General features: G+C 43.4%; 1 protein-coding gene and 1 long non-coding RNA gene across 6 annotated transcripts; both read left to right on the forward strand.

Annotated features, from left to right (window-relative positions):
- The first annotated feature begins 1313 nt into the window (after positions 1–1313).
- On the forward strand, positions 1314–3888 carry LOC119322192. 3 transcript variants are annotated; one of them, XR_005155450.1, is made up of 4 exons: positions 1314–1713; positions 2263–2493; positions 3159–3247; positions 3334–3888. It is a non-coding gene; the product is annotated as an uncharacterized LOC119322192 (long non-coding RNA). The 3 variants fall into 3 exon arrangements; XR_005155449.1 differs by having other exon boundaries at positions 2263–3247; XR_005155448.1 differs by having other exon boundaries at positions 2263–3888.
- A 7936-nt stretch (positions 3889–11824) lies between these two features.
- On the forward strand, positions 11825–15142 carry LOC119326152 (zinc finger-containing ubiquitin peptidase 1-like). Of its 3 annotated transcripts, none has more exons than XM_037599863.1 (8): positions 11825–11895; positions 12205–12290; positions 12419–12515; positions 12797–13587; positions 13720–13834; positions 14237–14332; positions 14427–14530; positions 14634–14662. In XM_037599863.1, exons 2-7 carry the CDS (start codon positions 12235–12237, stop codon positions 14508–14510), a joined length of 1239 nt encoding a protein of 412 aa, XP_037455760.1. In that variant the 5' UTR covers positions 11825–11895; positions 12205–12234; the 3' UTR covers positions 14511–14530; positions 14634–14662. The 3 variants fall into 3 exon arrangements, with proteins under 3 accessions (XP_037455760.1, XP_037455761.1, XP_037455759.1); XM_037599864.1 differs by lacking the exon at positions 11825–11895 and adding an exon at positions 11912–12056 and having other exon boundaries at positions 14427–14541; positions 14634–15142; XM_037599862.1 differs by lacking the exon at positions 11825–11895 and adding an exon at positions 11912–12056.
- The last annotated feature ends 967 nt before the right edge of the window (positions 15143–16109 follow it).

Consider the following 16109-nt stretch of genomic DNA (forward strand, 5'->3'; position numbering starts at 1 on the left):
GTGAGTGGTTCATTTTATCCCACCAAATTGTACAGTTTTTTGGTTAGGATAGAAAGATAAATGTATTGCTGGTTGCTTCAAGAGTTTTTTTTTGAATTTGGTTGCTTCAAGAGTTAATAATAGACTTGCATGCCCAACAATGGACATCATACTTTTATTTCATGGTAATGCACGTCATTCTGCCTTCTTGGCTCGGGGGCGTCACGGGCGGCACACACCCCTTGATGGCGGTGACGGATTGACACGAATACAAGGGAGAGGAGTAGGATGGAGAGAGGTGTGGTTGGCAGGGGCCTCCTTGGCAGTCTGTGTGGAAATATAGTGTGAAAGATAGAGGAAGCTATGGCAATGGTGAGGTTAGCATCATCCGATTTTAAAGGAGAGGACTCCATCGAGAAATGTCCCACTACGGTAGGAAACCCAACGGGAAGAGGAGGGTCGGGCAGGAAAAGAGAAGTGTGGGCCATGGGGTTTGGTTTTTGTGTTGGGACCGTGTGTTGGAGTTAACAGGGCGGATAGTGCGGACAACCACATTTCTCCCTCACATATCAGCTGGATTGCCCAGACGATTTTGGGAAGCCTGTGCGGCGCGGGGTTTGATGTGTGAGCACATCCAAACATATGAAAAAGAAATGAGTTTTGACCTTGGAGATGACCTTAATCATCTGTTTGATTCATTTATCCGCATTGTAGCCCATAGCAACGCACAGGCATTCTACTAGTTTTGATAGAGATTGACTCTTTCCTCAATCCTGCCACCTGCTGCACCCACCGCCGCTTGGTCCGTTGCTCATCCCCGTCTATGTATGCATTGGGATCCCTCCTCCCACATCGCTCGGCCCGCTCATGGTCTCTGGTGCGACTCTATTCCACTGGTCTATGTACGACGAAGGTCAGAGGAGGATTAGGAGCACGAGTCGAATTGGAACAGGGCAGATGCTTCATAGTTTCTTCTTCTGGTCTCTACCAAATGGATTGATGTTGATTCTATTAGACGGGTACTTGATATGAGGATTTGCAATGACCTTATGGCCGGCTCCATTAGTGAGGTGTGGCCAAGGGCGGACTGTAGTACGTCCGACGCTATACATTTACTTTTCCATCTGAATGTTCTATGGTTTATCCATGTTAATCTAGGTTTATTATGGCACGAGTGATGCAAGTGAACTCCTAAAGCACAAATTGAGTCTGTCGGGTTCACCGTCATGGCAGTTTTACAAAAACAACCTGGTGTTTATGTGAACCAACCCGCAGTCTAATTGATCAAAGTCAACCCAAACCGTTCTAGCGACAGAAAAAAAACTCACAGCCGCACGACCCACGATCCAATCCCATCTTCCCACCTCTAGCGCTCCGCCACTCCTGCCACGCCCCACCGCCGGTATCCGCCCCGCTGCCGCGCGCCGCCAACCCCGCCCCTACCACTACCCCAAGTCCCCACCCTCACAGCCTTCCACCGCCAGCGACACTCCACGCTGCGGCCATTGCCGGCTCCCCCAGCCCCTGCTACCACGGCGCCGTCGGGAATCCTCCCCGCCACCTGTTGGAACCGCCCGCCTGGCTCCCGCTGTGAACATCACCGCCACCTCTCTATCGATTCCCGCCCCAGTGGATGGTCTCCTCCACCTGCGCTCGCATCCTCAGACTTTGACGAAAAACAAGCCGGCATCCTGCAGTTCGCCGGTGTTTCGTCAGCCGGTCCTACGCTTTCAGGTATGTAGACAAGGAGGCTTGAAATCACGGTCTTTGTTCTCTGGCAACCTGCAGTTCATTGGTGACAAATTGATTTTTGTTGCAATGGTTGCTAAATCCTATGAGGGCCTACAGGTTAACTCTTGCGATTTTCTTCTACCAAGCGTAGTAGCTAATCTTTAATTTGCAACTGACTTTACTTATGGTTATAGGATTTGCAGTAAAAGTGACATCATCTATTTGTCTACGTATGGAAGAAAAATCCGGAGGAAAAATCTTTAAGGCCTGTGGCAATCCACCGATTTGTATTTTATTCCATTCTCGTTGGCAAGTTCCCTCGAGAGAGTTGATTAAATTGATCTAGCTAGCTCAGGTCCATGTAGATGCATGAGCTTATGGCCGGCAGGGAAATTAATTAATTAGCGGAATCCATGCTTGGATTTAGGTCAACATTGGATTGCTTATCTCTGATTTTTGTCTTCGGTGGCTGAACAACGCATCTCCTCCTGTCATCGTGTTGCTCTCCGCTCTCTGTCGTCTTCTCTGATTTTTGTTGAGCTACATGTGCAGGTGTCTGAGGCAGGAAGGGTTATTAGAATCCATGAGGAGCAGCAAGATGCAGCAACCATTGCCGGCCTAGCTGCTTATAGGGACAACCACACGGTGTATTAGTGTCTCGATCTAATTCATTTAACCACACATATCATCCATGGATTGGAGAGAGTGAGAGGCCCAAGATAATCCACAGGTATAATGGTGCAATTCACACAAATGAACAAGCTTAACAAGATTGCGTGCAAGGTACTCAAATGATTTGAATTTCAAGCTCTTCTTTTTTCTTGGTTACCAGTCTGCAGTAGATGATAAATATTGGTGCTCACTTTCTCCACAATAATCAGATTTTTACAGAAAACTAATAGCTGGTTTCATTGAACAGATCTTGCACGGTTTGCTATTTATCTAATAGTTAGTTTGGTATGTCTTTGAGAAACAGTAGGCATTTTTACTAGATGTATTTTATTTTTGTGTTTTTGATAATGTACACAACCATGGCAGTTTCTTCTGGAATATTGTTGCTTTCACAATAATAAGTTTGATAACGGTCATAAGCATGGCATTCTTACTATGATGCAACAATGTGCAGCTAGCTAGGTGTAGCTAATACAATAAGTTTGCTTTTCACTTCAGAATTCAGAGGAACTCAGCGTTTGTTTTATAGTTCAAACCAATTACTTGTATATTCCAAAATGATATTGTCTCGTGGTACTAGGTTATCAAAATATAATCTTCACCATGGCCAAAGGAAAATTTCATTCAGGGTATTAGTTTGTTTCATCCACCAAGACAAACAGCTGGTGGTATATGGTGATGAGATGGGCTTCTTCAGCTCTTTATTTGGCAGTTCTTTTTTCGATTCCCCTCTGTTGTCATGAAATTTCAGCAATACAGATTTGTGATCTTGTCAGGTAATCATGCTGATTGAGAAAGAAATGGTACCCCAGGACTATCTATTGTACTAATATTCAGCAAAAATGTATGTATGTATCTCTTTCAGGTCTGTGCCACTCTATTTCTTTGAATGATATTCCGACAATATGTGCAAAAGGAAGATGCCCATACAGACTAAATTCTCTTTCGCAGGTTTAATAAAATGGTCTTCTGTGGGTTACAAACCAAAGCTTGCTTGCTTGCATACACTCTGGTGCTCCAGTTAAAGATGGAAAGCTATAACGTACTGTGTTGAGTAACCATCAGTTGCTGAATCCATTCTCTTGTGAATACTACTACTGTATCTCTCTCATCTCTTGTGTTGAGTGAGCGCTTGCGATGGGACATAAAAGAACAAAGAGCACAAGAAGTGTACAAATGAAGTAACAATGAGCTAATGTAGAGCGGCCGACGATCAGATGATTTCGGGTCCGTGCTAGCTATTTCTCATTTTGAAGCTATTCCTTCAGGACACATGATTGCACTACATTACAAGTTGAAAAAATGTGCAAAGTTGAAGTTGGTACTAAAGAGGATTGCTCTTTTTGATCCGCATTATGTGACATTCATATTTCAGTCATAATATGTGCCATTCAAGTAGAAACACAAACTAGGACATGCAAGATTTGTTTCTCCCGCTGCAACGCACGGGCCCTTTTGCTATCTTTCCGTAATCTATCCCTAATAATAAAGTGCGGATTGAGTCCTTGGGTTCACCGTCATCCTCTTTTTTTCCCGCAGATAGTTTTTTTTCTTTGGCATGTAAATCGAAAAAAGGTTTTCAACCTGGAGTCGAACCCAGGACCTCCTGTTGGGCGCACTTTATTCTCATAGAACATGTTCTTTTTATTTGGATTTTATTGTTCACAAAGATCAGTTATTTGGGCCTCGGCCTGTTCTATCCCAGTGAGCCAAGTTATGTCCTGATGGGCCTGCCAGAAATTATTTGCTCCTATGTAGAATCTAACCCACGCCCTCACCCTCAAGTTCATTCCAAAGGATGCAATAATAGTTTGATTTGCTTTTAAATTAATAATAATCCCACCTTGCTATTCTCTATGAAATCTCATCAGTTTATATACCTCACCAAATAGACAATCAACAAGCCCCTTCGTCAATAAACAAACAAAGTGTGAGGTGTGAGCTAAATATTAAACATAAGGAGGGCATGAATACTGCTCCTCGCAGACGCAGGCATGCGCAACACGTACAAATTATACAAGAGATAGTTGAAAGGGCTGTTGAGCATAGAGATTTATTGTCTGTCTTTTAAATTTGCAAACATTTTTCTCAACAGTGGTCCTTTTTTATTTCGAATGTGATATATTGTTCAGATATTTACAGGTGCCCTGCTGTATTTTGTATATTTCTAATTCAGAAAACACATAATAAATCCAGAATAAGTTACCATTGACCTTGCTTTTTTATGTTATTAAACATGCTATGATCTAAGCATCATGCATTCACCTCACGAAACACTTTCCATTGACTTCATTGAGAAAAGAGAGTCTCATTCTCAAGCCTCGCGGGAGGGTACATGCATATATTTTTTTCCTCCCGTTGCAATGCACGAGCTTTTTTGCTAGTAATAATAAAGCACAGATTGAGTCTGTCGGGTTCACCGTCATTTTTTTACACAAAGCCCCCTAAAGTTCTGGGCAATTAATCCGCGCTCCAGATTTAAGTTTTGTACCTCCTGGTCATCATCGGAATGCCAAAAAAAATTGTTAATGTGTGGATTCGTACTCAGGTTGTCTTGGAAAGAGCACGTAGCCGCTAGCCAACTCAACCGCTTGATGTTTCTTGCATTGGAAAGAAACTTTTTATTCTTTCTATGCAACTCTCAAAGCCTGGGCCACGCGCCTATCTCAATTGCTCGTTTTGTTCCTGATCTATTTGTCCTTCGCATGGGCCGAGCTGGGCCTGGTCTAGAAAAAGAAACGATTTTCGTTGTCAAACTAATTAGTCCCACCTTGCCCCTTTCAATTAAAGTGCACTAATTTATATAGGCCCATGAGTTTTACTACATCACCAAGCAGCCTTGGGTTAATTGAGGAAGGATGACATGAGGCCAATTACATGAGAAATAAAAAGAAGGAAATAGAAACAAGGTCATAGAAATAAGGAAGAAAAGGGAGGGAAAGATGCTCAACTCCATATATTATTTCCCAATGATCTATGATTATCCTATGATGTTTGAGTAGATCCGTTTTTTTCTTATGGGTTAATCGTGATCTTGGTTGGTATGATTGTATATTTTATTTATGGTGCTGTCCTACGGTGCCCTCCGTCTCGCGCAAACGTGAGGGTCCCCCGTTGTAGGGTGTTGCAGTATGTTCATGGTTCACTTACGGTGGGTTGCGAGAGCGACAGAAACTTAAACCCGAGTAGGTGGGGTATGGCGTATGTGGGAGTAAAGAGGACTTGATACTTAATGCTATGGTTAGGTTTCACGACCTTAATGATGTTTAGTAGTTGCGGATGCTTGCTAGAGTTCCAATCATAAGTGCATATGATCCAAGTAGAGAAAGTATGTTAGCGCATGCCTCTCCCTCATACAAAATTACAATAATGATTACTTGTACTTATCGATTTCCTAGGGACAAATGACTTTCTTGTTGACAAAAGCTATCTACTTTTATTACCTTGCAATTTATTCTTAGTTTTATTCTCGCAAAGTACTTGTAGTTTTATTATCGCAAATTAGTTTCATACTTGTTTTAGGTAAAGCAAACATCAAGCGTGCGTAGAGTTGTATCGCTGGTTGATAGCTAGAACTTGAGGGAATGTTTGTTCTACCTTTAGCTCCTCGTTGGGTTCGACACTCTTACTTATCGAAAGAGGCTATAATTGATTTCCTATACTTGTGGGTTATTAGTGACCATACTTCCTACTAAAAAAATATAAACTTTCCATTAAGAAATAATAAACTTTTGCATTAGAAAATAAAACACATAAGTTTTGTTAATACTTCCATGGTCATCTGTTTTACTTTGCAAATTGTCCATGGCCACCGGTAATTAACACATAAAAATATCATAACAATGTGTGCTCTTTTTGTTTGAAGGGGAGCACGTTCATGTCATGAGCAGCTTGGAATGGGTCAGCACTTGAACGGTGACCGTAGTGGGCCAATGTGGGGATCACAAAGGCAAGCAACGCACGCCACCACAATAAAAAGGAAGAAAAAACAGGTGGCCCACAGTTGCTGCACACTGCGACAGTTACCATTTTTGGTTTAAATGGCCACGCTGGCTGGTCATTTATTTTCGGGGTAGGTGCCAGAAGCCGTTTCTTCACTTACCTGAAACGTAAGCAATTAAAGGATGAGTGTCGCAATTTCGTCGGCGACTTCACCTCACCCGTCCCTGGCATCGACCTGCACTTCTTCTCCCCTAACCCCAGTTTGACCAGCGTTCCCCAACATCAATGGCGGTGGTATCCAAGGTGCTCGAGGACGACGAACCTCCTCACTGAGATCCTCCTCCGCACCGTCTTCACCACCACCCTTCTCAACTCCGCCCTCGTATGCACACGCTGGCTCGCCCATGTCTCCGACCGCGCCTTCCTCCGTCGATTTCGTGAGATCCACCCGCCCCGCCTTCTTGGCTTCTACATCAACAAAGGTGAGAGCACCCCAAACTTCATCCCAATACTGCCTCAGCCCCGTGAACTCACAGTTGTCATCCAACGCGCAACCTCTAGCTTTGGCACCTATCAGAGAGTACCGTCGGTACCAACCTACATCCTTGGTTGCCGGAATGGCAACGTCCTCATTAGGCAGCATGATAAAATTGGAACCACGTTTGCAGTGCACAAAGTGGTGTGTCCTGAGAGAGGCATGGACATCCTCCCACCGTTTCCACGCCCCCAATCTCAGTACTTATTCGACGGCACTGCTTACTCTAGAATCCTGCCCAAAGAAGAAGGCGATGACTTGTCTTACTTGTATGTGTTGATGCACCAAACAAGGGACGGAAAACACAGGCTGTACATATATATCTTGAAACATGGCATATGGCGCATGAATCATAGCTTGATCATACAACAGCCCCCTCGTCCATGGTCAGTACTTAAATCTGTGTTGTCCAACAATAAAATCTATGTGCCAGCTGGCTGGAGCAACATCATTGTCTTGGATTTGGTGGCCTCAAGTTTCTCCATAATTGAGCTCCCAGAAGGGATGGAGTATGGTGAGAGAAACACTATATTGTCACAGGACGATGATGTTGCTGGTGTATATCTAATCGTTGTCAAGAAGTTTCAACTTCGCATCTGGCTCCACAACGGGTACACATGGTTGCTGATGGACACCATTTATCTGCGTGAGATGTTTGTTGATTTGAGTGTGTCAGATGGCAATGCTTCTCTCCTAATAAACCAGGCAGGAGACAATGCTGAGTTTGTGTTCTTGGACATGGGTCGATGCACATTCCTCTTGGACATCAAGCGCAGAACAATGCATAAGGTGTATGAGAAGGAAGACGGTGATAAATTTTTATGTGAAATCCATCCTCTTATGATGATATGGCTCCCGTATTTCATGCACTCAAGGATGATCCTACAAGGTTTGTTTTTAGCCCTCATATAATATATTGTCTTGTTGAGGTTATAATGTTTTTGAATTGTACACTCTATCAATCTATTTTCTATTATGTTGATTTGTCTTGTTGTGTGCTTTAAAGCTAAAATCTGTAGCTTAGATCAATACACGAAAAATATCCGGTGTAGTTGCGGAATGAATGGCATTGCCAAACTATTGGTCCTCTATTATTTTAGTTAATGGTTCATCAACAGTCATGGTGTAGTACATTCATGGAACGGCGGTAGGTACATAATTGATTCCTCGGGCCATTTTAGGAAGACTAATAAGCAACAATTGAGATGTTTTATGTACTTGTAGCATGATTTATAAATGCTACAGTTGGTTTTTTGTCTATGTGGTCATGACTATTGTTGTTGTCTTGGGTTATATATTCGGGATATTAGAGGGAGGGATTAGCAGCTGAAGAATGGAAGTTGATGTATTACATCTTCTTCATTTCTCATATATTGATATCACATTATATGAATTCTTATCACCAGTAAGCTGTCCTTGAACGGTGAACCTCACTCATGTTACTCTGGATGTAGATAGTTGTAGTGTTTTAGAATACTGTAGTTTTTCTTTTTGCGAGAAAGGATATGGTAGTGTGATGGTATAAAATTTCCATGTATGTCTATTTAAGCATGCAATAATACACACCTATCAGTTCTGGATCATAGTTTACACCGGCACACTTGTGTTGTTGAATGTTTTTCAATTTAGATATACCACCATGATATTTTCGCCCTACATGTCAAGTCTACAATCCAGTCTAAAAACTCCCCCTTGGTGACTTTTACCCTCATCGACTATTGTTTCTTTACTTTTCACGCTGTAGAAGGAAAAATACACCACGTTTGGGGTATGGAAGCATCTAGTCATTATTGCTTGGTCAATTATATCATTCCGCATTTTGAGTGACACATAACATTTGAATGTTGTTGCACAATTACTTGCCTTGTCAATTTGTCTTGTTCCACTTGTGCTTAATCGTCTTCATCCCTGATCCTTTGCGCTTTCCCATTTTGTTTGGAACAGAAATGCCATGCTCAGGCTCAAGATTAAGGATATGGATGGACACTAGCTATCTGCACTACCAATAAACTGGAGCTCCATCGTAGATGAGTTGAGAATAAATGCATCCAAAGTTTCTCCTTAGTTGTGATGGATGACATGTGACAACCTGGAAAGTTATGAGCACCTGCTTTCAATATCTAGAGCTACCTACCTGGTTTCGATCCTTTCTGGAGTTTAAGACCTATTATTATTATGCTTGATTATCATGATATATCTTCTGCATGATTTTCTTCACCTTGTTATTACCTCTGATAGCCCTAGTCTTGTCTCATGATTTGTGCTTGCTGTCTACTCTATTGTATCTGGGAAGCAAGAAATGGGGGAAGACTGGGGAGAGAGAGAGAGATAGAGATAGATAGATAGATAGATAGATAGAGAGAGAGAGAGAGAGAAAGAGAGAGAGAGAAGATGACAACATCAACTCTGTTGTTTGCCCCAAATTGTTTTTTTCTCCCAAATCATATGCATGCTGCCACTTTAGGTAGGTGCTATGCAGATGGCTGCAAACCTGATTGAGTCAACCTGCTCAATGATGGAGCCCATGAATCTGCTGCAATTTGTTGTACATCACTCTCAACCTTCATCGAAACCTGCCCGTCTCCTTCACAGGGCTACTGATAATCCAAGCCGCCACTGCTATATACTCCCAGTGGCTAATCTCAAGCTCATAGCTTTCTTCTAGCAATATACATTGTGAAGCACCTGCAAATTTCTCAATATCTGCTTCTCCCATGAAACATGGCATTCCATACAATAAAATCTGAAGATGATGCTGAATCAGCAGTTGCGTGCGTGATTTTTGTTAGTTATTTATGATTTTTGGGTCGGTTACCTTAATTAATTGGACCAACTCTCTTCTTCAGTATGCAATGCGGAAGCTCCCCGCCCTCTGACAAGGTTTCATAAAAAAGTTTAATAAACGGTTTATAGATTTGAGAAAAGTTTAGATTTGGGAAAAGAAACACGATTTTTTAAAGTTCATGCATTTTATAAAAGTTCACAAATTTGAAAAAGGTCACGGACAAAAAAAATAATGAATTTGGAAAAGGTCCACGAACTTTGAAAAAGTTCATGGATTTATGGAAAGTAAAAACTGAAAAATGTTCATGAATTTTAGGCGAAAACTTCACAAATGTGAAAAAAAACACGGATTTGGAAAACGTCCATGATTTAGAAAAACAATTTTGAAAAACATTCACGAATTTGAAAAAAGTTATTGAGTTTGAAAGGAGTTCATGCATTTTGAGAAATAAGTGGAAATATGAAAAACGAAAAAGGGGAAAATAAGAAAAAACTGAATAAAAGAGAACAAAAAAGGCCAAGGAAAAAAAGGTCTAGAAGCTTCCCAAAACCAGCCACCGACTTCCACTCGAATACTTCAGCTTTTCTAAAAAAAATGCAGTTCAGCCCTACCGAGATAAATCAAGGAGGGGGCGCCGGCGGCCTGACCTCGCCCGTCCCCGACAGTGAAAGACGCTTCTTCTTCTAGCCTCACGCTGATTGATTGATGTGAGCTCTTCTCTTCCCAAGCGGCAAGATCATTTTCATTCTCCCTGTGTTTCATTTCCTGCACACTGATTTTACATGTCCTCTAGCGAGCTGATGCATGGATTGTTGTATGTTGGCGGTTTTGCAGCGCAATTGGCCGACGTTGCTCCTCAAAGTCAATATTGACAATGCCTGCGTTAGTGCCTCTTGGGAATCCATCATACAGTTGCTGTAGCAAAGGGGCTTTGGGATAAGTGGGCCGGGCCATCTGGATCACGGGTCTGTTGGGAACGGCCTCCAATTGTGCCCTTGTAAACGGGGATCTAATTGAGCCGATCGTCAACATCAGAGGATTGTGGTATAGGGGAATCCGCCGCGCTCCTATTATTCGTCATCGCCATGGATGCCTTGGCAATGATGGTGGACTTTGTTTTCTTTCTCAAACCAGAGATCATTGAATAGCAGTCCATCATGGAGCTCCTCCAACTATTTCGTGCTGCCACGGGGCTCTTGCCAACTGGGGCAAGAGCGTCGCCATTCCCATTAACGTATTGGCGACCATGATCCATGACGTTGTCGAAGGATCTTGCTGTCCCGTAGCCGTGTTCCCGATCACCTATCTCAGCATACTCCCTATTGGACCGCCGTCTTCGCTGGGAGGACTAGCAGGCGGCAATCGACAATCTCGCCAAGCGCCTTAGTGCCCGGGAAGCGGACATATTGCTCTGCATGCCGAGCAGGGTAGAGCTGGTGTGCACCATGCTATCTGCCATTGTCATCTTTCAGCTTATGGCAATCGAGCCCCTAGTGTGGTTCTCGAAGAAGGTTGACATGCTGGTGTGAATTGAAGTGGTTGGGAGGGGGAAATCATGATCGCTACTGTCCACCTTGAGAAAAGAAATGGAATTAAAAGACATTGTTCATATGTTGAGGAGACGAACGATCGCGTGACGAATTATTAACTTTGGGCGAATTATTAATATGTTGAGGAGACATTGTTCATACTGTTGTTCATATGTTCAGATGTGATGGGCAGGGTTGTCAGTGGGCGCGTGACATTTAAAAATTATTCATGTGATTCAAAAAAACATGAACATGGCATTTTAAGAAAAATTTTATACAATGTTAAAAATTGTTTTTGAAGTTAAAAAAATGTAGGTTACATAATTGTTTTTCACATTTTTCAAACAATATGTTTGTGACATTTAAGAAAAAAGATTAATACAGTGTAGAAAAATGTCCGCATAGTTTTATTAAATGCTTCATGCCTTTACAATAATATATTAAAATTTATGTTCGAAAAAATTATTAGCAAAACAATTCACAGCATGTGTTTGAAAAAAAAGTATTCATGTTTTTAAGTAAAATCTACTCCAAAACTGTTAAATAAAAAAAAGATAAATCCGCAGTGTCCATAGAGCCTTCACGGGCCAAGAGCCCATACTCCCTCCCTTCCTCCTGTTCCTTATTTTTAATCCGCAGTGTCCCCCCGTACCCAGAATTTGGATTCCGTCCGTGAAAAGAAACCATCGCCGCCGCCGCCGCCGCCGACGACGACGACGCCGGTACGTGCTCGCCCCTGTCCGCCTCCTCCGCCCATCGCCGAGCCCCCTGCCCCCTTCTCCCCGCACGGCTCGCCAGGCGCACCGACACGCCTCCAGTCCCCTCCCCTCCCCACCCCCGGCGCAGGCCGGAGCAGCCCGCCGCCTCCAATCTTCTCCGGCTGGTACGCAACCAGCCCGATCTTCTCCCTCGCAATCCGATGTCTCGATTCCAGCCACACCACGATTGACGGGCAGCGGCGCCGTGCGTGTACCGGATTCCCATCCTAGTTCTGTCCTCACACAAGATTTCGCCTCCTGTGCGCTCTGTAGGAACAGCGACAATTCTTGATTGATGCGGAGATGATCTCGTCGTGCCCCATCTGCGGCCACCAAGTCCTGACGGCCGAGCTCGAACGGTAATGGCCGATTCCTGTGTCCTCCGGTTGGACGGATGGAGCTCCCCCTTTTCTTCAGTGTACTATACATGATGCTGAACTTATAATTTTACTGCCTTGGCTGATGTTGTTGCTGGTCATTGCTCTAGGCACGCGAACAGCCACTTCGATGATGACGAGGTTCAGAGGGACATGGAGTTGGCGCAGTTAGCCATGGCTGCAGAATTGAGCACTAGTAATGTCGTGGTAAGATCTTGCTCGCAATCGTTTCTCTATCTTATTACTGTAAGAAAAGTAGATGTAACCCATTGTTCATTACTAATTCAGGATTGCTCATATAATATGTGGCACATGTACTTGCTGTTATATCTTTTTTTTCCTATAGCTAGTCAATTCGTTGGATACGCTTGTACTAGTGAAAGGTTGTTCTGATAGGTCTGAATTTTGCTTCATAGAGGACTGTAGGGCTTTTTACCCTTTTCATGTTTTCTTGTGGAAAATATACCCACAGACAGTTTTATTTGCAGGATGTACCTCAACATAGCAAGCGTCCGTTCCCTAATGACGATTCTCTTGCTCAAGGGGCCTCATCAAGCATCATCAGAGGCCCATCTCCTTATGAAAATGTACTGTATGAACAAATTTCTTGCTTGGTCGGAGCACAGGTTAGAAGCGAAATTCAACGAATTGAAGCTGGCGTTATGAACTTGTTGAGGAGCTGCCTTGAATCTGAAGGCGGTTCGTCGACAAGTATAATATCAGGCTATGTTGACCATCATCAGAGTCTTTCAGCCGAAGACAAGGGATGGGGATGTGGGTGGAGAAATATCCAGATCATGAGCTCTCATTTGTTGAAGCAAAGAGCAGAAACGAGAGAGGTTCTGTTTGGTGGCTGTGGGTTTGTTCCTGACATCCCTTCACTTCAGAGATGGCTTGAGATCGCTTGGGATAAAGGTTTTGATGCTGTTGGTGCAAGTCATTTCGATGGCAAAATTTATGGTGTCAAGAAGTGGATAGGGGCATCAGAATGTGTTACCCTCTTGCGCTCTTTTGGTGTGCGTGCAAGGATTGTAGATTTTGATAGCACAGAATCATCGAGCCTGCAAGGTAAGAGCGGGAAACGAGTATGTGGGCCCATGGATAAGTATTTGATCAAGACTAATCCTCCTCCAAGATCATCGACTTGTGAACTTAGTCAAGAGGATGCTGAGAACATGAGAGGCCAGCAGGTCCTTGTCGACTGGGTATGGAACTACTTTTCAAGCAAGCGTGCTGATGTGTTACACAATTCAAAGAATGTCATCATCAGCGATAAAACGTAAGAGAATCTCTATATCTTGTTTATGGAATGTCCTATCCCACCATCTGTATGCCTGAAGTTTTGCGAAAGCATGCAAATTTGTTAATTGCGAAGATTGTTCTAAACTGACTAATTAGGTGCCCTTCACAGCCCATTGTATTTCCAACATCAAGGTCATTCGAGGACTATAGTTGGGATTCAAAAGCAAAAGGGTAATCGTGGATCTCAAGACCGATATAACCTTTTGGTATTAGACCCTGGCCATGTAAGTATTGATTATTATTTCTTATATGAGTGTATCCTATATTCCTATTATTAGTTCTCTTATTTTGAACTTCCCATCCAATTGGAAGTTTTGGCAGTTGTTTTACTGGTTGAATTTTTTTTCCAAATAATGTAGCTTAAAGGCTCCATTATGTGTATATATAGGCATTCTGGTGCCCAGTTTTCTGTTCTACAACTGTAAATATTTTTTCTGCACATTTGTTCAATATAATTTATGCTGTTCGAGAGGATGACTGATGAGATTGATCCTGAACCCTTCAACATTTTTTTTTCTTCATAAAAGCATTAATTTGTTTGAACTATTTTTACTCCGTAAAAGTAATATTACATCTCTCTCTGTGAAATACAGAAATATAATATATTTTTTCTTTAATTCTTACAGAGAACCGCTGATTTAGAGAGGTCTCTTACAACCAAAAAAGGATGGCCGAGGCTGTTGAAAAGAGGTGTTCACACCCTCAGGAAACCACAATATCAGGTACATCAATAGCTGGTGAAAATATGAATTTTAGACGCTTGACAAAGTTTAATACATTTTTATATGCCGTATCTTGCGCCTTTCGTGTTTTCAGTTGTGCTACGTGGATCCTGGAATTGCTTGTTCAGAAGAAACAGAGCAGCTCAAGACTATTGACAGTATCCTGATCAGGTTCTAGAACGCTCGTATGTGCAACGGGTAATCATCACGTCTGTCTTCTTTCACATGCTTATATCTTTACGCTATATACAGTTTTGTAATCTGAATCCTTGCTGATGTCGATCCACTCATCAAACAACAGAGTAGGTGGATCAGAATCGACGATCTACACGAAAAAAAGAGCTTTTGTCCATGTATTATGAATCTGCTGGTGATCTGTTGCATTGGTGTTCTGTCTCAAGGCGGTTTCTTGTCACTTCTGATGGCTCCGTGGCAACCTCCCTGGTGCTCAAAGGGATGCCCTAGCTCCCCTCTTGCTCCGGATTGTTCAGCTGGCCGTCGATCAACTTGTTCTTCGATGTATATTACACAGGGTCCCTTGGCGCCTCTACAAAGAAGCTCTGCTTCAATGTGGCTTGCCGCAGTTCGTGCAAAAAATTAGAGCGATGATTCGGCTAGCCCTATATATAGCTCCCATCACCTGCTGTATCTCCAACACAATTTGTTTGGGATGTAACAGTGACAGTCTCGTGTTGGTTTTAAACACATGTTTTTGCACATCCATTGGAATTTGTTGCGCCGCTATCCTTTGGGCTCTTGGGGTCTGTATTCATTGCATGAAGCGAGCTGCGGGATCTCACGGAGCGCACTATTCTCTTAAATAATATTATCAACCCAAAAAATTGTTTGTTGGATTTTCATATTATTACATTTAAATACGACAAAATCTGTCCGATCCTTGTATGACGATAAACACGGTTCGTTGATTTTTTTCTCGTTCTGAATCTGCATGCTCAATATGTGTGTTGTACACACATAGGATGGCAAATCGCCGTACGCACAGCACATTCAGATTATTAGTTGCTGTTTTCCTCTCGTCCCTGTTTTCCTCTCGTCCCGGGCGGCTGGAACCCTAGCCGCTCTTCCAACGCCGCTCTCCGGCGGCTCCCCTCCACCGGCGACCTCGGTCGTCGGTGGTGAGGGGGGTCGCCAGATCCACGCGTGTGGATCGTTTTTACTCTCTCGTAGTCTAGGTTTTTAGGTTGTCCATCGTCTTTGCTTTGGCGGCGACTATGACAACGCTGAATAAAGATTCTCCGGATCCTTTCCTGACGAGGCCATCGGTCCTATGGTTGGGGATGGATTTGGAAACCAGTCTGTTCAAGTAAGGATGGCGTGGCGGCGGCGGCATCCTCGTGGTGGACCTGTGTCCTCGGGCTCCGCCGTTGCGACGGCGTTGGCTCCAGCGTCGGCGTGAAGCTTGGGAGGTAGTCCAGGAGCGGATGCAGATTGTGGTCTGCATCGACGACATCTGGAAGACGGAGCATGTGCTGGGCTCGTGGTTGGTGGATGGCAGATATGGTTTTCTCCTTCGGCGTTTTAGTCATGGTGGGTTGCTAGATCTGGAGTTCGATGGCGTGTCCGGGGTGTTGCCCCGGTCTGATTCGTTCAACGGTAAGGGTTTCACTTTTGGTGAGCCACCTTGGAGGTCCGTAAAGCTGCATATCAGCGATGGAGCCGCGTCGAGCTCAGGTCAGGAGGTGATTCATCATTCTTTTCTTCGGTGGCTGCTGTGGTGGTGCCGGAGGCAGGTGACGGGCGTTGGTGTCAAGCTCAG

Source organism: Triticum dicoccoides, chromosome 6B (genome assembly GCF_002162155.2).
Source record: "Triticum dicoccoides isolate Atlit2015 ecotype Zavitan chromosome 6B, WEW_v2.0, whole genome shotgun sequence".
In the NCBI taxonomy this organism is placed as follows: Eukaryota; Viridiplantae; Streptophyta; class Magnoliopsida; order Poales; family Poaceae; genus Triticum; species Triticum dicoccoides.